At 43.1% G+C, this 23,322-nt stretch overlaps 1 protein-coding gene across 4 annotated transcripts in view; it reads left to right on the forward strand.

Moving 5' to 3' along the window:
- Positions 1-23,322, forward strand: part of RYR3 (ryanodine receptor 3) — a 553,341-nt gene that overhangs the window by 193,808 nt on the left and 336,211 nt on the right. For all 4 annotated transcript variants that reach the window (XM_059913701.1, XM_059913702.1, XM_059913703.1 and 1 more), the window contains exon 3: positions 21,715-21,822. In XM_059913701.1, coding sequence (XP_059769684.1) covers positions 21,715-21,822 — 108 coding nt within the window. The remainder of the gene's footprint in view (positions 1-21,714; positions 21,823-23,322) is intronic.

The raw sequence follows: 23,322 nt of genomic DNA on the forward strand, positions 1-23,322 counted from the left end.
TAGGTCTTTTCCTTCTCTTGTCTTTCCTGTCTAGAGACATTCCTTTAGCATTTGTTGTGAAGCTGGTTTGGTGGTGCTGAATTCTCTTAGCTTTCGCTTGTCTGTAAAGGTTTGTTTGTTTGTTTGTTTTTGATTTATTTATTTATTTTTGGCTGTGTTGGGTCTTCATTTCTGTGCAAGGGCTTTCTCTAGTTGTGGCGAGCGGGGGCCACTTCTTCATCGCGGTGCGCGGGCCTCTCACTCTTGTGGCCTCTCTTGTTGTGGAGCACAGGCTCCAGACGCGCAGGCTCAGTAGTTGTGGCTCACGGGCTTTGTTGCTCCGCGGCATGTGGGATCTTCCCAGACCAGGGCTCGAACCCGTGTCCCCTGCATTGGCAGGCCGATTCTCAACCACTGCACCACCAGGGAAGCCCCAATCTGTAAAGGTTTTAATTTCTCCATCGTATCTGAATGAGATCCTTGCTGGGTAGAGTAATCTTGGTTGTAGGTTTTTCCCTTTCATTACTTTAAATATGTCCTGCTACACCCTTGTGGCTTGCAGAGTTTCTGCTGAAAGATCAGCTGTTAACTTTATGGGCATTCCCTTGTATGTTATTTGTTGCTTTTCCCTTGCTGCTTTTAATATTTATTCTTTGTATTTAATTTTTGATAGTTTGATTAATATGTGTCTTGGCACGTTTCTCCTTGGATGTATTCTGTATACGACCCTCTGCACTTCCTGGACTTGATTGACTATTTCCTTTCCCTTGTTACGGAAGTTTTGGACTATAATCTCTTCAAATATTTTCTCAGACCCTTTGTTTTTCTCTTCTTCTTCTGGGACCCCTATAATTTGAATGTTGTTGTGTTTAATGTTGTCCTACACATCTCTGAGACTGTCCTCAATTCTTTTCATTCTTTTTTCTTTATTCTGCTCTGCAGTAGTTATTTCCACTATTTTATCTTCCAGGTCACTTATCTGTTCTTCTGCCTCAGTTATTCTGCTACTGATTCCTTCTAGAGAATTTTTAATTTCATTTATTGTGTTGTTCATCATTGTTTGCTCTTTAGTCCTTCTAGGTCCTTGGTAAATGTTTCTTGTTTTTTCTCCATTCTATCTCCAAGATTTTGGATCATCTTTACTATCATTACTCTGAATTCTTTTTCAGGTAGACTGCCTGTTTCCTCTTCATATGTTTGGTCTGGTGCGTTTTTACCTTGCTCCTTCATCTGCTGCATATTTCTCTGTCCTCTCATTTTGCTTAACTTACTGTGTTTGGGGGTCTCCTTTTCGTAGGCTGCAGGTTCATAGTTCCCGTTGTTTTTGGTGTCTGCCCCCAGTGGGTAAGGTTGGTTCAGTGGCTTGTGTAGGCTTCCTGGTGGAGGGGACTGGTGGCTGTGTGTGGTGGGTGGGGCTGGATCCTGTCTTTCTGGTCGGCAGGGCCACGTCCGATGGTGTGTTTTTGGGTGCCTCTGAGCTTATTATGATTTTAGGCAGCCTCTCTGCTAATGGGTGGGTTTGTGTTCCTGTCTTGCTAGTTGTTTGGCATGGGACATCCAGCACTGGAGCTTGCTGGCCATTGTGTGGAGCTGGGTCTTAGTGTTGAGACGGAGATGTCTGGGAGAGCTCTCGCTGATTGATACTACGAGGAGCCGGGAGGTCTCTGGTGGTCCAATGTCCTGTGCTCAGCTCTGCCACCTCAGAGGCTCAGGGCTGACACCTGGCTGGGGCACCAAGACCTTGTTAGCCAGACGGCTAGAAGAAAAGAGAGAAAAAAAGAAAGAAAAAATAAATAAAATAAATAATAAAATTATTAAAATAAAAAAGTAATAATAATTTTAAAAAGAGAGAAGAAAGCAGTGAAACCAATAAACAAATCCCCTGATGATAACAAGCACTAAAAAGTATACTAAGATAAACATAAAAATCAGAAACAAGTTAGTCTCAGACAGCAAACCCTAAGTCTGAAGTTGATCCCAATGACCACCCCCTCAATTTTGGGACGATTCGTTGTCTGTTCAGGTATTCCACAGATGCAGGGTAAATCAAGTTGATTGTGGGGATTTAATCCACTGCTCCTGAGGCTGCACGGAGAAATTTCCCTTTCTCTTCTTTTTTCGCACAGCTCCTGGGGTTCAGCTTTGGTTTTGGTCCCACCTCTGCATGTAGGTTGCCCTCAGGCATCTGTTCCCTGCCCAGACAGGAGGGGGTTAAAGCAGCAGCTGATTAGGGGGCTCTGGCTCTTTCAGGCTGGGGGGAGGGAGGGGTACGGTAGTCATAGTTGGAATGCGAGGCGAGCCTGCGGCGGCAGTAGAAACCAGCATGAGGTTGCAACAGCCTGAGGCGCGCTGTGTGTTTTCCCTGGAAGTTGTCCCCGGATCCCGGGACCCCGGCGATGGCGGGCTGCACAGGCTCCCGGGAGGGAAGGTGTGGATAGTGACCTGTGCTCGCACACAGGATTCTTGGTGGCTGCAGCAGCAGCCTTAGCATTTCTTGCCCATCTCTGGTGTCCTCGCTGATAGCCACAGCTCTCACCTGTCTCTGGAGCTCGTCTAGTCAGTGCTCTGCCTTCTGTGTGCAGACAGGGAAGGAATCCCCTCTCCTCGTGCACCCTGAAACAATGGTCTCTTGCCTCTTAGGCAGGTCCAGACTTCCTGGACTCCCTCCCAGCTAGCTGTGGCGCACTAGCCCCTTCAGGCTGTGTTCATGCAGCCAACCCCAGTCCTCTCCCTGGGATCTGACCTCCGAAGCCCGAGCCTCAGCTCCCAGCCCCCACCCGCCCTTGCCAGTGAGCAGACAAGCCTCTCAGGCTGGTGAGTGCTGGTCGGCACCAGTCCTCTAGGCGGGAATCTCTGCACTTTGCCCTCTGCACCCCTATTGCTGCACTCTCCTCCATGGCTCTGAACTTACCCCCTGTCCAACCCCTGTCTCCACCAGTGAAGGGGCTTCCTAGTGTTTGGAAACTTTTCCTGCTTCACAGCTCCCTCCCAGAGGTGCAGGTCCTGTCCCTATTCTTTTGTCTTTGTTTTTTCCTTTTTCTTTTGCCCTACCCATGTACGTGGGGATTTTCTTGCCTTTTGGGAAGTCTGAGGTCTTCTGCCAGCGTTCAGTAGGTGTTCTGTAGGAGTTGTTCCACATGTAGATGTATTTTTGATGTATTTGTGTGTATAAGGTGATCTCCATGTCTTACTCCTCCACCATCTTGAAGGTCCCGCATTACTTCTTAAAATATTTATTTTGCCACACTTATTCTCTCCTTCTGGGTCTCCAATTACGTATACATTAAACCATTTTATGTTGTTCCATAGGCCACTAAAACTCAGTTCATTTTTTTCAACTATATTTCTCTCTGTGCTTCAGTTTGAATAATTCCTATTGACTTATTTTTGTTTCTTGATTCTTTAATTTAAAAGTGCCTTTAACTCTCTCCAGTGAATTTACTTCAGATATTGTATTTTTTTAATTACAAAATTTTCAGTAGTTTATTTCTAAGGTTTACATATTCTCATTCTCATCTCCCATTGTTCTTATTTTTTTCTGATAAATTCATTAACATTTATAATAGTTATTTTAAATCCTGCCTACTAATGCCAGTATATGGGTTGCCTGTGGATCTGCTCCTTATGACTGGTTTTTCCTTTGATTGTGAGTCACATTTTCCTATTTCTTTGCATGTCTAGTAATTTTTATTGTATACTGAAGATTGTAGGTGATATTTTGGAGTTATTTTGTTTTCACTTTTCTTTCCCTAAAGAGTATTGTATTTTTTTGTAGCAGGCAATTAAATTACTGGTGGAGCTCCTTGATCTTCTGGAGCCTTGGTCTATTTTAGTTTTGCATTTAGTTTTAGGATATAGTTGTTAGTCTTGGGATGTAGCCCATCTGGGTTTTAAGGAAAATCCTGAGGTGTTTCCTAACCCCATCTAGATAGTTAGGCTTGATCACCAAATTCTGACACTCCAAAACCAGGTAGCTACTGAAACCTTCCTTCCTTTTAAGCATTCCAGCTGTTCCTTTCCATTGGATACTTGGAGTGCTGCGCTGTACAGTTGATGAGTGGGCCAGAATTTGAGGGGCATTTTTATGCCGATTTGGGGTTTTCATATACGGTGGTTCCCTCCTTTTTCCACATTCTCCTCTTCAATTTCCTGACATTCCAACAACCCCAAACTCAGGCCTCTGACTCCACAGCAGCTTTTTTTCTTGCCATCAATCCCCCATAAGATCCATAAACAAGGGAGTGCCTTCAGGGGAAATTGTAACTAAATGTGCATATCACCTACTTGGCTTCCCTTCTTTCAAGAGTCATATTTTTCCCTCCGGCTTTAGATTGCTCTCCAGTACCTTTAAACAGTTATCTTTTTAATGTTTTTCCAAAATTTATAATTATTATTGTCAGGAAGATTATTCTGCCGTAAGCTTCTCCACTGTTCCCTGAACCAGAACCTCTTCAGTGAGTGTTCACTGCTCTGTGAAGCAGCTGAGAGCTAAAAGGAAGAAGAGAAAATGGTGTTGAAGCAAAATCTGGGTTATAAAGAAGGAGTTTCCATGATAAGAGAGACAGGCATGTTTTAGGCAGAGAAAAAGGAGGCCGTAGAGAAGGAGAGACTGAAGCCGTAAAAAAAAAAAAAAAAGGCAGGGAAGGGGGGGACTAACATATAGCACTGTTAGTGAGGGGATTAACTGAGAGCAGCTTCGGCATATGCAAAAGAGAAGAGGCAAGGGCACGTGTTTTAACGTAGCAAAGATGGGAGTTGAACACAAACGGGCTGATTGTCAGGGGAAAACATGAACTTGTGGAAACTGTATAGGTCCTTCATATGTAAAAAGGACATGAATAGACAGGGATTAAATTGACTTCAGGTGTGGTTAATGGGACATATAGGGTGGTGAAGGGATCAAAGTGGGAGGAGTCAAGTGTAACTCTAGAGTTACAGGCTTTAGCTGCCTATGGATGACATGTTGTTTAGTGAAATAGGGTATATGGGAGAAGGAAAGTGTTAGGACAGATAGTGCTTATGAACTGAATTTGGGGCATATTGAATTCAAAAGACCTGGAAAACATCCAAGAGGACATTTTGATAGGCATCTGGATGTATGGATTAGAGAGGTTGGAATGGAGATAATATTTAGGAGATATTGGCTTAAGGATAGCCAGTCGAGCTTTGAGAGTGGAAAAAATATGGATTAAGAAGGGAAGAGAAGAGGGCTTGGAAAATGTAGATATTTAAAGATGAGTAGAGGAAGAGAAACACAGCACAGAGGAGGAGGAGGAGAAACCTAAGAGATCAGAGGGAAAATGGGCATTGACAATGTCATAGAAGCCACAGAAATCACGGGAAGAGTGTCAAGAAGGAGTATGGTCAGTAGGGTATAGGATGTCACTTGGAGGCAAAGTAATATGAGTTTGGAATGTGTCCATTAGATGTAGTGACACGGAGGCCAATGGCAGTCTTGGTGAGAGCTTGCTCAGTGGGGCGACAAGGGCAGAGCCAGTTTAGCCGAGGTGGAATGCAAGCAGAAAATAAGAAAATAAAGACAAAATAAAGACAGCCAGTGCAGAAATCTCTGAAAGAGAGAGTGATGACTGGAGAGGGTCAGAGGATGGAAGGATTTTTGTAATAGAAAAGACTTAAGTGTGTTTAAGACTTAAGCATGTTCCCATGCTGATGGAAAGGTACAAGTGGGGAAAGAGAAGAAAGAGATGCAGGAGAGGGGAGGGATGGTTTAGTGTGCAAATTGCTGATACGGTGCAAAGGGCTGGTATTAAGAACAGAGATGAGGAATTGGCCTTCAAGCAAGGAAGACCTCCTATTCCACTGAAGAGGAAGAAGGCAAGGCTGGGAGGAGACCTGTAGGTTTTGTGCAGAAAGTTTTGGCGAGTGAGCCGCCTAGAGGAGACTAGTGCGATTGCTGAGCGGTGTGAGGGCACAGCAGGGAGGGCCAGCTGAGGTTGGTAACCATGACTTTTCAGCGCTACCAGTTTCCTGAATTGTGTCATCTTGTGCAGCAGCCCTCCGCAGGCCCAGCGCAGGCATGGAGAAGGTGGATGGTTAAATTCTGCCAGGGTCAAAGTGTTGCCGGGTGAGTGGGGTAAATGTCAAAAGGGCAAGAGAGTTTAGGAGACTGGACCATGGAATCTTGGAATTTAAGCTGAATGAGGAAAGAACTAAAGATAGGAGGAGACTGTGTGAGTGAAAAGGATTAAGGGGTATAAATAGTGATGAGAGTAATTGAGTAAGCAAGCCCGCTGAAAGGTGACTGCATGGTGAAATAGTGGGGTGTGTCCATCAGAGGTTTCCGAGTAGAGCAGTTTGGCTGAAACTAGGCCCCAGGTGTATGACCATGAAAGAGGGTAGCTGAACTACAGTATAGAAGATCACTGATGAAGAAGAAGCAAAATAACTGAGAAGCTGTAATATGTGGTAGATTATTCATACAGCCCATTAGTTTCCTAGGGCTACTGTAACAAATTAGCATAAACTAGGTGGCTTCAGACAACAGAAGTTTATTCTCTTACAGTTCTGGAGGCTAGAAGTCTGAAATCAAGGTGTGAACAGAGATATGCTCCCTCCGAAGCTTCTGTGGGAGGATCCTCCTTGCCCATTCTAGTTTCTGGCAGCCCCAGGTGTTCCTTGGTTTGTGACAGCATACCCCCAGTCTCTGCCTCCATCTTTATATGGCCCTTTTCTGTGTGTCTGTCTTCACATGGCGTTTTCCCCTTCTCGTAAGGACATCAGTCATATTGGATTAAGCCCCACCCTAATGACTTCATCTTAAGTTGATTACATCTGTGAAGACCCTATTTCCAAATCAGGTCATATTAACAGTTGCTGGGGGTCAGGACTTCAGCATATATTTGGGGGGAGCGCACAATTCAAGAAATAACAGTGTGAGTGTTCTAATCACCAGGAGTGGGAACGCAAAAGGGCCAGAGATTTCAGTGAAGGTGAGAAGGTGACAGAAATAAACAGATAGCAAAAAGGGAGGCAGCAAAGGGTGATGTGTCCAGGCACAGGAAGCTTAAAGGAGAAGGAGTTAACTTGTGGAAGAGCAGTGATCTAGAAACAGTCCCGGGAAGGAGAAGGACACAGACCCTACCTCCTAAGCCCAAGTTGTCTGAAGAATGAGAGAACGAGCATCTGGAATCGAGAGAGCCCCAAGGGAAGATTGTTCACACTGGGTCAGGGACTGTTGTTGTTTTGTGTAGGCAGGATAAAGGGCTCATTTCCTACTGGTCCATATGTGAATTCATCAAGTGGAAGGGTTGGAATCTAATCCTAGGGATGCTCAGATTCTGAAAATCATGGCTCCACAGTCCAGTTCTTCCCATCCGGCAGCTAAATGGTTTTCTTTCCAGAAGCTTTCCTTCCATTTCTGCATCCACATTGAGCCTCACGCTCTGCTGTTTCTAACAGTTAGGAGATGAGAACGGAAACATATCCAAAGGAATAGCATAGAAGTCGAGAGCAACGCATGTCAAGTTTATTAATGCATTTGTCAGTTGCCGGATCCGAGGACCTAGTTAAAGAGAAGGAAAAAAGTGTTAATCCTGAGATCTCCTCTCGTCTATATTGTCCTTCTTACTATTTGAGTTATTAATACTGTCTTGATAACTTATCTGCTTGAGGCAATACCGTCCCCTCTTCTTATTTAAAGACAGTCTGTACCTTTAGTGGTGGGAATCTTCACAAAGAATTTATTCAGTGTGTAAAGTGGCACCATCGCTTTGCTGCTCATTTGTCATTTACTTGTTCACAGCAGGCAAATGGCCCCAGGTGAATTATGAGTAGGTGTTATTCATACCCGGGCTCCTCTGCAGCGCTTAGTACTTTGCTCCTCAGACCTAATAGCTGCTATTTTGGTCTCGATTAGCAGTATTTTTTCTTCCTCCACCAACTCTTGAACTTACTAATTAGACCACAAAGACTTGCCTTTTCTTCCTGTGATTAGGGGAATATCTCTCTTCCAGTTGTTACTTTTACATGGAATTAAAATGATGCATTGCGTTTGTGTTAGAATTTGAGTCAAAAACCCAAGGCATGTTACATCCGTCATTTTTATTCCTTGTGGGTATTTTAAAACCTGGGGATAAAACCTAAGCCATGCTGATGACCTCTTATGTGATCTTTTGAAACGATGTGCATATTCATAATTCACAGATGAAATTATTGTTTACAAAGAATGGAATAGTGATTCAAGAGATCTGGTTTTGCTCTCCCTCCAACGTGCTTTAAAATGTTACACAAAATAACCTCTAGGATCCGATTTGCCAGCCACTACATGAGGAGAGTTTTGTAAAGGAAATGTTTAAAATTGTTTTAGAAGTTAAGATTTGCAGACAGTTAAGTTGACAACTTTATTTCTCTCCTTTTCAGTAGTTCATTGAGTAGTTTTTAAATAGTGACCTGAACAAACTACATGAACTGAAACATTTTATGGGTCATTTGGAAACAATATCTTGTTTGCTCTTAAATTCCTGTTGTGTAGCAAATAGTTGATTTTAAATAATTCAGAATGCTATGGAGAATTAATTTGTGTTTCTTCATCCAAGTTATTTCAGGGAGTGAATACAAATTGTTTTTAAAACAGTCATTCCAGGATTTAGCTGCTTTCTCTGTCAGTATGTTTTCCAATCATTTTTCTTCCATTCCACTAAAACTCAGCTGAGCTTTATGCAAAGCCTTTAGATGAGAACAACTGGTACAGGAAATCTGTTTGTAAGCCTCTGTCAGACAGTTCTTTTTGAGCTATTGAGTGGTTGACAGGATTTAAAAACCCTTGACCCTAATGATGCATTTCTCATTAGAGCACTTTCATCAAAGACTTTTGCCTTAAGCGCTACTTTAGCACTTCGCTATACATCCCAACATATTTCTCCTTCAAAATAGAATAGATTATCATCTCTTTGGGGCGGTTCAGGTACAGTACTGCCTCAGAGCACTGAGGGTGGAATAATTGACTTCCACCCCACCTCCTCCATCCCCAGGGCAGTCCCTTGAGACTTGAAATCTGAATCCTTACCCTGATAAGCTGTAGCGGCTAGGTTCAAACAATTCTACTTCTTTTATCTAAAGGTGAGGAGAGTTTTTAGAATTTAATGCAAGCTCTGAGACTGAGTGAACGCAAGAAGGCTTACTATTATCATTCAGTAAAACCTCTTAGTAAACAGCTAAAGGGAATTACTTTTTTTGTGAAAAATACAGCCAAGAAAGATGAGAACTTTTTGATGTTCATGAGGAAGTTTCCAGAACCTCCTATGATCACCTTTCAGTTTGGAAAATGAGCACTGTGGTTTTGCTCACTCCCTGATTTCGCAGGTAAATTGTGTCATGAATGCTTTATCCTTGAAGATGATGATCCTAGCCGGCATCTGTGAGCTTTGGCACTGAGCTCACCCAGAAAGGCTGAGCTTCTCAAACTGGAATGAGCACATCCTTCAATCCCCAGCCTTGTCTTGCATGGGGCCAGAAATCTGCTTTTATTTTTTTTTTCAAACAAACTTCTGTCTGGTTCTTATGCAGGTGGTCCACAGACCTCACTTTCAGAAATTGTGGAAGGTCTGAATTTGCAGTCATCGGCCTTATACATCTGTTTCCTTGTTTGACTAAGTAATGACAAAGTAGCTAGATGTCATCACACAACGAGGCAAAGCTACCACCGACCTTGGCTTCATTAGTATCTCGTTCACCCTTTCCTACAGCCTGCCATGAAAAGTTTCGAATTGCCGTAGTAATGAATGAACTTGCTTCTTTCCCCAAATGTACACGTTTACTAGAAAGTCAGACATGGCGCTCATCTTCATCTTGTTCACTAGAACGTAAGGACAAATGCTGCTGGAGGACAACTGACTAATTTGAGACACTTTAAAATTTTTATTTATTTATTTATTTTTGGCTGCGTTGGGTCTCTGTTGCTGTGCGCAGGCTTTCTCTAGTTGCGGGGAGCCGGGGCTACTCTTCGTTGCGGTGCCTTCTCTTGTTGTGGAGCACAGGCTCTAGGCGCACAGGCTTCAGTAGTTCTGGTGCGTGGGCTCAGTAGTTGTGGCTTGTGGGCTCTAGAGCATGGGCTCAGTAGTTGTGGTGCACGGGCTTAGTTGCTCCGCAGCATGTGGGATCTTCCCAGACCAGGGACCGAACCTGTGTCCCCTGCATTGGCAGACAGATTCTTAACCACTGCCCCACCAGGGAAGTCCTAATTTGAGACATTTATCTTCATAAGGTCTGACAAACTTATCTTCAGTCACCATGAGCAAGGGCTTTCCTTTCTGAGGTATGGCATTGCTCTTTCAGCTTCTATCAGTGTGTTCATTCTCTCTCATGGCACCAAGTTGACACAACCATTGTGTGTTGGAGGTAACTCCTGATGAGGTGTTTCCTTTCCCCTTCCCTCCTGAGTAATCTGCCCTGCAACACCTATTCTCTGTCCTCATCGTTGATGGGAAACCTCACTAACCTGGGTTAGTTGCCTAGTGCAGATAAGGAAGGGAATTGAAGTGAAGGCTCTGTCACGTGAACTTGGATGGTTGGGCAGAGGCAGTATTTGACGTGTTATTTCCTGGTCACCTTCACCAGATGCTGAGTGATGGGTTGGGTTGAAATAGGAAGAGACTGAGTCTCCTACTGGTTTCCTTGTGTTTATCAAAGCTGGCTCACGACCTGAGTGAAAGGTATCAGTGACTTCAATGGGAGACGGTTTGGAGAGAATGGAACCCAACACGTCTCCACAGTTGAATGAACATTTTGATGTTTGTTCATCCTTCATACTTGGAGTGCTTCCTGGTAAGGATGGCACTACTGAAGTAGATATAGCCCACTCCAGTGAAGCAGTGCTTATTATTAGGTGAACATTTTTAACTCATGCAGCTACTTCTGACTGGCAGTGCTGAATCCCTCTCCAGTATACATGTTTTAAAATGTCTGTGTTGAATACTACACGCCCCCTTGTAAACGGGGGCATGTGATACTAATCCTTGCACATGTAAATATCTAGTGGTAGTAGTTTAGCTCAGACAACTATGAGGCAGTTGAAGAGGGTAGGATATAGGAGGACTTTTTCCATATTGGGGAAAAGTATTTATAACTGTTATTTATTTCCACAAAGCCTTTTTAAAACTGAAACTTTTATGAACATCTATCCATATACTCCTGCCAAAAGAAAAAATTTGAATGCAGAACTTAGTTTATAGTGACGTGTTTATTTTTTCCAAAACAAAAATTCCATGGAGGGGACAAAAAGTAAAAACTGCCTTTGCACATTGGAATTTGGATTCAATCTGAGAGTGGGAAGGAGGCATTGGAGAAAAAATTCAAACCATTTGGAAGCCAAGCTGTTGTCCTTGCCCTTTGGCGCCCCGAGCTTTATCCACTTCAGATCCAGAGCCTCGTGGAGCTGATACTGTAATCAAGCAGGACTCAGTACACAGGAGGTTCTCCCTGATAATAATAGTGGTGATCATTGCACCTAAGGGGACAGAACTGCCATTGCATACACAGTGTCTCTGTTCCATCAGCCTTTAGTTGAGCTTGGCATTTTCTCTTCTCTTGTGGGCGCCTCAGAAGGCTTTCCTCAATCTTCGCCTCCCTGTATGCGATGAGAGGCCAAGAGACACACATTGTCCCCTCCTGCAGCTGCTGGATACCACTGCTGGAGAAAGTGGAGAAGTGCCTTGCCGTGGAGAAAAGCTTTGCCGTGGTTTCTAAATTCTCTGACAACCATGTCATTTCTCAAAAGGGGGGAGAGGGCAAGTGAAATTGCCAAGGAATATGAGGGCGGTACACTGCTGGTCAGTGTTCCTCCCACCAAAGCTAAAGGAAACCAAGCTCGCGACTAAAACACAAACATTAGGTTGAGACTAGACTTTCCTGCCAGTCTGCCCCCCTCAGCTTTGATCTCAGCTCTTGATATTTCTGCCTATCACACCTCATTCCGACTCCACCATCCTGTACCCTGTGCTGTTCCTCTTGCTGAGGCTGGTACCCCTAATTTATTCATGGCACATGGAACACACATGCTGGTTTCATCTCCTTACTGACATGCTGCCTTTCCTCTTTCCTGAGCTCTGCTTTTTTTCCAATATGTAAGCTCTTTGGAATAACAACTTCAGTTTCTCACAGTAGATCCCATTGAAAAGTAGCAAATTAGGGTCGCATTCCTTACCACAGAGCTTGTTGTATTACCTGTGCTACTCATTAAGCTAGAGTTTAATTTATGACCGTATTTTTTTTAGGGCCATACAAAGAGTCATTGTTTCCGCTACCTCCGTCTATAAACAGTAGGTATTGTTTGCTGCTCCTCCGCACAGCTTGTTTTTTTCCAGGTGCAAGTGTTCCACATTTCTACCTTTTGGCACCTTTTGTTATTTTACATGCCGACCATGCCAGGCAGGGAGGCAAAACTTGGCTCAATCAAGACCCAAATCAACCATCCAGCCTGTGAGTTATGCATTTTCCCAGCAGGCAGCTTTACAAGCCAGCTGCCCAGCGTTTTTACTCTGATTCTTTGGCTGCCCCTTCTTCCTTATTTTAAAGAACACAAGCTTCACAGCACTTATTTTTGCCAGGCTCTTGGTGACATTCTTCCTATGTACCAGAAACAACTGATGCTTGCAGAATAGAGGTGTCCAGGGTACCTCAGCATTACTTTTGGTTGGGGCCATAGCAGGCAAGATCATAAAAACAACAATTATGTGGATTTCAAATTATTGGGTTATTCATTTGAAAGAAATTCTTATATTTTGATGAATTGAACTCTTTTTTTTTTTTTTTTTTTTTGAATTGAACTCTTTTAATGAAAGATCTAGAGTAAGAATCAGTTACTGTCCAGAGACCTGACTTTACTTGTTTGGTCCAGTTACTCTACAGTATCTTTCAAATTGGGGTCAGAGACATCCTGCTTCATAATCAGCTGGGAGATTCTTTTAAAGTACCACCTGGAGAAGGGTGCCAGGAATCTGAAATGTTAGCAGCCTTGCCCAGGAGATTCTTGGGCCAACTGTGCCTTCTGCATTCACGCTTCCAAAACAAGCTTATTTGTGTTACCTCTTGTGAGAAATCTCCGGGCATCATCAGAAGGATAGTTGATGTTGCAAGTGTGGCTCTTACTTGAATTAATAAACATTCTCCCTGTGAGAGGCTAGACTGTAATGGATCCGTGGATCAGTGTGAATTAAACAACCAATATCTGGGCATTTGAGGGATGAGGCAAAGAAACAGTGATTGTGGGTGTTTTTAGTTCTTTATCACTTTGGGCTGGTATTTCTTGGCAGGACTTTTGTCAAAGGATATTTGTCCTGCAATTTGGATTTCCCGCTTCTAGGTGGCAGTGGCTCCTCGCTCACATAGGAAGCGTTTCAGCAAGTGCTCTGCTCAAGTAAATATTTAACTCCCTAGTAGAAGCTTTTTATTTTATTTTATTTTAAATATCAACACCTTTCTGTAACTTGGTAATCTTCCCTTCCCTTATGCATGATCAACTTATTCTATCCCTTTCCTTCTGAATACTCCCTCTTTCTTGGAGTAAACCTCAGGCCAGCATGGCATCAGATGCTGCAGTTGTTCTGCTCATGACTGTGAGTGATTTTGCTTAGTAAGTCTCCTTGTGCTGTGGTAGTGATTTTCCACAGCTGTCAGTCCTCCCAGGGATGCTCACTGTTCCCTAGAATGAAGAACCGCCAAGAGACTGGGGGATACTGAGAGCATTGCCTTCCTGTGGTTGATTCCTTGGGCATCAGAAGGCACCTTCTTCATTTCATTCCTTTAAAAGATAATAGCATCTTTCTCCTCTCCTCCCAAAAGGAATGTTTTCCAGCTATAAGTTTAAATTCTGTGTGCCTTACTGTTTACGTATAATGGTTTTTGTTAGCAAAGTTCAGGCAAAAATTGGAACTCAAATGTTTTGAATAGCTTCTGTATATATTTTCAGAAAGACCTTTCTGAAAGATCCTTTTCCATAGCAAAATATATTTTTGAAAAATTTAAACGAGGTTTTATACATTTTAAACTTGTTTCATGATAACTTTTAACACAGATAGGCAAAGTCTCTTCCCTCGACATGTTTAAAATCTGGATGCACACATGTTTAAAATCTCCACATGTATGTCCTTTGTGGAAACTTGTCCCATCATGCCCAGAGTTGAATTGCTTTTTGGAAGAGAGAGCTTACGTGGTAAGTTGGTTTCAGATTTCAGAACTGCATAAAGATGGAAATGAGCTCGCTTGCCAGGAATCTCAATTTTAGAAAGCTCTTGAGCCCCGATAGTCCCACTAACTGCAGCCCATAATCTTTGCAGTAGCCATTCCAGAGTAGAGAACTCTTCCTGAGATAGTCAAGAACCTAATATGAAGTCCTTAAATTATTAAAGTATAAGAATTGGGAGGAGACTTCCCTGGCGGTCCAGTGGTTAAGACTCTGTGCTTCCACTGCAGGGGGCACGGGTTCGATCCCTGGTTGGGAAACTAAGATACCCCACATGCTCCTCGGTGTGGCAAAAAAAAAAAAAAAAAGAATTGGGAGGAGGTAGCCTAGTAGAATTAGAGTTCCACAACACAATGTTGGTATAAGGATGAGAGCCTTCTCTTCAGGAATATTGACACAGTATCAGAAAGAGTTGAGTTTGGAATTCCCGATTTAAATGCTATTCTCAGCATGTGATTGTGGGGAAGTGTTTCAACCTTTCTGAGTCTCAGTTTTCTCATTTATAAATTGTCTATCTATAATCTTTCTGCTAAAAGAGTTGATGTAAGAGTTAAATGAGGTAATATTTATAAAGGATTTAGTACAGTACCTGCTACAATTTATATATAGGTAAATAGTTACATTTTAAATGTATATGTGAATTCTATTCTTATTTCTCCACTTGCCCATATAAGTTTTACCTAATTCCTTTGTATCTCAGTTGACCCACCTCTAAAATAGTTGTAAAGCCACCAACTATTTTTGTAGAAATACAGAGACTGGGCAACAGCTTCAGGTTTAAATATTCAGTATATAACTTTCTTCATTATAATCTATCAAAAACTTAGCAGAGGTGACAAAGGTAGATTTAAAAGGCGCTTAACTGCATAAATACTTAAAACCTGCTTGGGACGAGATGTAGGTGTTAGTTTGCTTAACATCGGCTCTGCCTTTGAAGTATAAACACAATACAAATAATTATGTATTATCAGTAACAAGAGAGGCAGTCCACAGATGAGCTCATGTCTGCTGTAGGTGGATGAGGTCATGTCTGTGAAGTGCTTAAAGCTCCTGAAATACAAGCTACATGCCCCATCTCTAGCCATCCTGGTGCTCACCCATAGAAAGTTGGTCTTATCCAATGCCACGCCGTACCTAGTGGGGCCAGATTGACCTGGGACATTTTCTGGAGGAGAGAATAATTTTCTGCCTCTGGGGCCTTGGGAAGTCTTCTCATCCATAGTCTTTGAGTAGGACTGCATTGAGCCTTGATAGGGAGATGGTTATCGGTCCTGTGTGAGGCACTGTGGTGAAATGGAACAAACAAGGCATGTAGAAGCCAGACCACTGGGGACAGAGTCCAGCTCTGCCTCTTACCAGTAGACATAGTGCCCATGGAGGTGAATTGGGGGGATGGTGAATTAGGTGAAAAAGCAAAGGGAAGTGAGGACAGAGGTTCTGGAAAGCCTGTAACTTAAAAATGCTGCTTCAACGAATGGAATTTTAAACAGAAGGGAAGAATCCACACAAGGAAATGGAAGGATAACTTTCCCATCTTGTTCATTCATTAAACAAAAATTTGAGTTCTGGCTCTATGCCAGGAGCTACTTGCCCATGTAAACCCTCTTTAGGCCACGCTCCAGCCTGGGCTGGCCTTTCCCCATCCCAGCATGGCTGAGAGTCCTCTTGGTCCTGCAAGACATACAACTCATACTCTCCAATTTAGCATTGAATGTAAACTTTTTTTATTGTTTCATAAAGTCTCATCTATGGTAGATCTGTCTCTTCAAATAGCTTAAGAATTCCTTAAAGGATAGAAACCATGTCTTTTCTCTTTTGTTCCCCACAGCAGCTAGTACAATACTGAATGCATACTGTTAGGTTCTCTAATTATTGGCTGACTGCCTAATGGACATGGGAAAGGGAAGTAAGGTTACTTGGGCTGACTTTGGTTGCTGGGTCTCCAGGAATTCTCCTTTTGTGGAGAACATGTGTCATTCTCTCAGGTTCCTCCTCCTCTCCCAGGTGAGCCTCCCTCTGCTGACACCTGCAGGGATACCACTACATCTTCACAGAGACTTTGCTCTCCCATCATCATTCTGTTGCCCAAATGGAGATCCAGGGACAATTTGCCGAGTGCAGTTACTGTCTTCTTTTGACCCTTGGTGTGGCTTGTTCTTCCTGAATTCTTCTTTGCACTCTTTTTCCATCCGATAGAAACACTGGTTATCTTCCACTCCTCTCCTACGTCCAATTAGTCACCAGATCTTCTCTCTCTTAACTTCTGAAGATTTTTCAAATTCACTGCTTTATCTCCGTTTCAACTACCATTACTTTAATTCATGCCATTGTCCCCTTGTAACCAGTTTATTGCAACAACTTCCTAACTAGTTTCTCTGCCTTGGTCTAGCCCACTTCACACTGGACCTGCAGTGATCTTTCAACGATGCACATTTGATTTGGTCACTTCCTTTAATGTAGGCTATTGCTCTGAAGACAGAGTCCAAAATCCTTGGCAGGGTGACTCAAGACCCTCAGCCTAGCAGCTACTTCTTTCTCAGCCTCACTTCTCACCTCCCTTTGCTTGTTCCCCTCCCCCTCTCCCTCTCTCCACTCCAGCCCTGTTCAACTCTGGGTGCTTCCTCACGCTTCCTTACCCACCTATGGACCTTTTGAATCATACTTTGGAAATTTTCCGTTTGCTTCCCCAATACTCCATGAGACCGCACAACCTTGAAGAGCAGGGATTTTGCCTTATCCTTACACAAAATAAGAACTTCAAAAATAGTAGATATATACATAAACATTTAAGTGAGTTATTGATGTGTGGATTTCACTGCCCTGTGTGGACAACATTTGACATTTATTGAGTACTTACTACGTGCCAGACCGTATCGTAAGTTCTTTAAATATAAAAAATGAGTTTATTCTGAGCAGTGGGTACTATTAGATCTCTACTTTACAGGTAAGGAAACTGAGGCAAAGAGACTAAGTTATCTGCCTAACGTCATTCAGCTAATAAGTGGTCGAACAGAGATAGGACCTCAGGCAATCCTGTGCTAGAGGGTTCGCTCTTAACCAATATAACCTATATTGCTTTTCATTCAAAGCCATTGCTGCACTTACAGGGTATATTATTGAGGTGTGGCCGTGTGAGAGCCAGAAGGGCTAACAGAGAAGTGGGAGGAGACCCATGACAATGAGAGAAGAAGGGTCCCTTGAATCTTTTTTTTTTTTTTTTAAACAGGAGGAAAAAAAAAAACAATTTAATTCAAGCACATGGAGGTGACACAGAAATGGGACCCCCAAGGTGATCAAGCAGGGTGTTTTGTATAAAATTTTTAGACAAAGAAACAATTATTTGTGAAGATTTAGCAAAAGGACTTGTACTTGAAGCAGCAGACTAATAAAGAAACAACAAAGTTTGTGTATCCAGCTTTCTTAGCCTTCAATTCCCTAACTCTGGTAATAAGGATGCTTTCTGTCTTCGTGGTACAGGGAGGTGGTCCTTGAATCTTAAGCAGGAGGCTTGGGGAAGGGGCTCAACAGGCAAGTGCATGCTCAGTGCTGCAACCACAGCTATCATCAGTCACACACTCTCGGATAGTCTAGGACACAGAGAGGCAGCTCAAGAAGGCTTGAGTTGACCACTTGCTGTTCCGTGTACAAAAGTAGCAAAAGTAGAGTCAGACACAGATTTTGCAAGATACCCACAATCTAGGGAAACAGCCTGCATTGCGTGAAGAACTATATAAGCCACAGCGACTGTGGTTAACGGCATAATAGAGGGAGAACAGCCCTGTTTCTGATAACTATTTCTTCTCTTCATTTCCCTGAAGGCTTGCCTCGTACAAACTACTACCTTGGTGAGTGTACATTGTGGGGTGCTAGGTAGAAAAATGCTAAATGAATCCAATAACAGGAGTGTTAAATTCCCACCTTCTTAGACTTAGTAAGCCCCAGAAAAATACTTTGAGTGCAGCGAGGTATACGTTACATAGATTTATGGAACATGGACGGTCCATAGGCCTTCCCTTTCACTGTTTTCTACATAGTGGGGTTAAATGAATACCTCGTTCCTGGCTTATGCAGAGCCCTGGCATCTCAAGGTTTTCTGTAGGACATTTGGCAACATGGTGCTTCTCTAGGCTGCGGACAGGGCTGGGGAGAGTGATGAGGAGCTATTTCAGAACAGATGTCAACAGAGCCCTTCTCTCCGTGCTGAGAATCATCAAACACGTGCCCCACGCCCGCCAGGCAGTGACCCAGGCACAGGCTCCAGAGCGCAGAGACAATAAGCCGGCCTCCTGGGGGAACTCTCATGCTGCAAACAAATTAGCTTTGATGGACCAGTAGCCTTGGCTCATTCTTGGGAAATGTGGAGGTGGGAGCTCAGGCCGGTGTGGAGTTTAATTAAGGATGGCAGCTGGTGGAGCAGGTCAGACGGCTCTGTGCTCTGCACTCCATGTCACAAGTTGCTAGCTGCATTTTGTTTTCCTCCAGATATTCCTGTTGCCCTGTTCCCTCCCCTGCCGCTGCCCACATGTTGTTCTGCCTGCTCTTGGAGTGGTGTGACTTTATCCCCAAGCATGGAGAGTCCAGGCAGGACCACACTCTAGAGGAAGGAAAACTAAACTGTAAGGAAACTATGTAAACCAGTGGCAGACACAGTGTTCCCATATGAGATGCTTCCTCCCCGCGCTCACTCTCCCTCTGTAAATGTACCCATTTGTACCAGTAATTAAATCACGACCACCTTGGGACTTTTAATATCTGGAGGGAAAAGAAAAATGTAATTGGAGCATGCCTCGTGTCTGGTATCCGTGGTCCTCTATCAGGATGGGGGATGGCATCGCCGGGGGAAAGCTCCTATCCCTGTCCAAGCAAACCAGAACAGGAGGAAAGAGAGCTGACAGAATCACACAATCTCGTGTAAGGACAGGATCTCTAGCACTTGGAGCTGTGAAGGTTTCTGTCTTAAAGAGACTAGACTAAATAGGGTTCTTGTAAAAGTGAGCGTGAATGTTGGGGTCATTCAGTTGATTAGCCAAAACGCACCCTTTAAAGTACCAGCCATACCCGTAGACATTCCTGAATAGAGAAATCTCCAAATCGCATGCTCTAGTGAAGTGAAGGAGGAAGAGGAGACACTCAAACCCTAGCTCTTTTTGCTTCCTATTCTGGTGACATGAGATCCAGATAGACCAAGATGTGGTACGAAAAAAAACCTCTGTAAAATCTTCTGAGGTGGCATCCTCTTTTGGGAGACTGAGTCGGACTATATATACTTATGGCATGTGGTCTTTAGGGAAATGCTTTATCATATTATTGTCTGGTACTTGTAATGATGCGATATGTACTCTAAAAACACTTCCTGATGTGAAGCCTTGCCCTGCATCACCAGCCATCTGCTTGCTCAAGTCTCATACAAATGAGTTAATTACCTGCAGCAGGAACAAATGTTAAAAACGAAGCAAGAAACGTAAAATAAAGACTGTTGTCTCCTCGTGTTACATACAGTTTCTCCTTGGTTACATCATGTTCATAAAGAGAACTGGGCAATTTCCTGTAACACCAGAATTCTAGGTAGTCTGGGTTTTTAGGATTTCTGACTGTAGAGATCCTAAGTAGAAAAGTATTTAAGTGGCAAAATGTAAGTCACCCATGGGCCAGTAGCCTTCAGGATAGGATGAGCCACTCTTGGCTTAAGGGGGTCTTAAAATTTTACTAAAGGGAAAGAGTGGGCAGGTCCAACAAGTGGGACATCATTTTTATTTTTGAGGGCATTGAGGTTGGGGAGGAGGAGGAAGAAGATACAAACACTTGGAAATTAAAGGGAAATTAAAGATCGCCAATTCCATAATCTTTATTTAAAAAATGAAAATGTTGAAAATCAGAAGGGTTATCTGTGCTTTAGTAGCAGGCTTGCTTTTAGCTTTTAAGTTGGAGCTCCATAGAAACAGTGTTACCTGTCTCCGAGTGTTAGACATAGCTGTTGGTGACTTCTGGCCCTCATTCCTTATTCCTGTTACTCTGATGGTGTCAATGTTCAGCCAATATCACAGAGGAAACAAAGGCTTGGTGTGCAAGGTGAATATAAGCTGTATTCCCAAGGAAAATGATGTATCGTGGAACCAGATTGTAAACTCCTGAAGAGCATTGATTTTGTTTTGCGTGTCTTTATATCTTTCTCAATACCGAGCACCGTGTTTTGCATAAATATAAAACTTAAATATTTGCTGATTGAAAATAGTCTAGGGCTTCCCTTGTGGCACAGTGGTTGAGAATCCGCCTGCCAATGCAAGGGTCATGGGTTCGAGCCCTGGTGCAGGAAGATCCCACATGCCGTGGAGCAACTAAGCCTGTGCGCCACAGCTACTGAGGCTGCGCTCTAGAGCCCGTGAACCACAACTACTGAGCCCACGTGCCACAACTACTGAAGCCTGCGCACCTGGAGCCCGTGCTCTGCAACAAGAGAAGCCACCGCAATGAGAAGCCCACACACAGCAACAAAGAGTAGCCCCCGCTCGCCGCAACTAGAGAAAACCTGCACACAGTAACAAAGACCCAACGCAGCCAAAATGAATGAATGAATGAATAAAGAAAGAAAGAAAGAAATTTGTTAAAAAAAATAGTTTAGTTGTGAAAAAAATCTGTAATGTTTCCATCAGCAGCAGGAACAGAGTTAAGTGTACGGATTTGGAGACAGAGTGCCTAGATTTGAATCCAACTCACCCAAGTGTAAGCCATGACCTTGGGCAGGTGACCTAACTTCTCTGTGCCTTAGTTTCCTCAGCTGTAAACTGAGAGATAAACAGTGTGTATACATGGAGTGATTGTGAGGATTAAATGAGCCAATATAAGCAAAGCACTTAAAACAATACCTGGCACAGAAAAGTACTCAATGAGCATTAGCTATTACTAGTCAATCTGCAGAGAAGACTGTCCGTTTTTGAGAAATGTTTGAAAATATCATGGTATTACCTGAGCATATAATAAATCAGAATGATTGTTGTAGGGGTCATCAATTTCTTTGTTCAGAATTAAATTTATATAGCTCTTAATCCTCTCTTTTTACACTGTGGTATCCAGATTTTCTTAACAAGTAAATGGGCTCCCTATTTTGGTCACTATTGCCGAGTGTTTGGTCACTATTCTGGTCTTGTCCTCTTACAAATTATTGTGGATGAGATCCCAGTGACTTTCTTCCTTTGGTCCCACCCAGACATCAGTGTCGATCAGCCTTCGCTCCTTCAGCAAGACTGGATGTGTATTCTTCTCCCATGTGTGCCCCCAGCCATTACTCAAGCTGATCCTGACATTTTGGTCGCTGTTCCCTTGAGACTTGGGGCTTTTCTTCTCCTCATCCTTTAGAATCCAGCTTGAAACCCATTTTAACGTGAATAAAAAAAAAAAAAAGCTACCTTTTGTACTCATTCATCCATCCATCGATCCAAGTGTTACTTTGATTCATAGGCTCTTTGCCCTTGAGATGTTACTGCGTGACTGATCCCCAACTGATATGAGTAGGTATCCTCATTCTGGTTTTATTTCCACAGTATGTTCCTCCAGATCTCTGCGTCTGCAATTTTGTACTGGAACAGTCCCTCTCTGTCAGAGCCCTACAGGAAATGCTTGCCAACACAGGTGAAAATGGCGGCGAAGGGGTGAGTACCTGAATTATGTCCTTGGTGGGGATTGGGATACTCCATAGCCCAGAAGTATACAATTCAATTCATTCCTCCAGTTTTGAACTAGAAAACCTTAGTTTTCCAGTTTCCTTGAGTCAATCCTCTTATTCCTCTTACTTAGCAGCCCTAACTCTGCTTCCTTTGGGTTAACGAACTTCCACCAGAAAATAGAATAGATCACCATTAATGCTGCCTGAGCAGGGCATAGGACATTGAACCCATAATCCACTAGGAAATATGGAGAGGCTGAAAGGGCCTTGGGATGGGGGGGTGGGTACCTGTTAGGCTGGTTCTTTTTTCTTGGGAAAGTCTCATCAGAGATTTATGACTGCCTCAGTGCAGCACAACCAGGTTACAGTATTTTGGAGAGGATTTCCTGTAGAATGCAGAATCTTTGACGTGTACCCAGATTTCCACAGTTTCACTCATGATGAGCAAGTACAAAGCTGTCTTGAGTTTCTATTGTCGGTAAAATTGTCTCTAAGTCTTTTAAGTGAGGGATGATGGTCTCCCAAAGGTCTCCCAGGCAAGACTTTGGCCAGAGACTTCAGAGTAATGTTTGACCCTTTCACTGATGACCCACATCTATTTATATTCATTTATCATCAAGTATTTTAATTCTATGGCCTGAATATCTGAAGTCCAAACACCCCTCTCCACCCCTCTTAGATACTTTATTAGATGACTATCCTTTATCTTCTGCGTTACTACCTCAGACTAACTGCTTTGATTCCTTCTGTGCCTACCTCCCCTATCATTTTTTTCTTCACTCAACTGTCATAATGTTCTTTCCAAAATGCAAATCTAATCACTACACTTTACTGTTTTAAAATTCTCTGTCTGCCCATTACCTTAAGAGAAATCCCAAATTCCTTAACTAGGCATAAAGGCCTTCAGGATTTGGTGAGCCCTGCTTACCTTTCCTGCCCTGTCTCTCACCGTCCCCCACCCCAAGCACTCAGTGATCCAACCACATTGAATTCCCTTCACTTCCTCAAACACGACAACTCTCTTTACCCCTGATCATATGTGTCAGCTGTTTCCTCCATGTAAAACAGCTTTCTCCTCCTCTCTCTCTTACTTTATGTAATCTTTACTTCTCCTTCAAGGAACGAGTCTAGATATTAGGTCGACTGAGAAGCCTTTGTTGACCCCGTAAGTCTAGGTTGGGTGCCCTTGCTTGAGCAACAGTCAGTAAATAGTTCTTACCATTGTGTATTATAATTACAAGTCTAATTTTTTGCATCCTATACTGCACATAGGTAGGAATATTTGCAGGGCCTAGCACAGTTTATTACTTGACTTGAAAGAACTCATACATCATAAAGAATGTCTCATTGGTGGTAGAAGAGACAATGACCATAGACTCAAGAGAACCAATGTTTACATTTGGGTCATCTTCCAGCTCTTAATGTGATCTTACATAAGTCTTAACAATCTCTTGGCGCCATAGTGTTCTCATCTATAAAATTAGGA

This window comes from Balaenoptera ricei, chromosome 2 (assembly GCF_028023285.1).
Source record: "Balaenoptera ricei isolate mBalRic1 chromosome 2, mBalRic1.hap2, whole genome shotgun sequence".
Taxonomy (NCBI): Eukaryota; Metazoa; Chordata; class Mammalia; order Artiodactyla; family Balaenopteridae; genus Balaenoptera; species Balaenoptera ricei.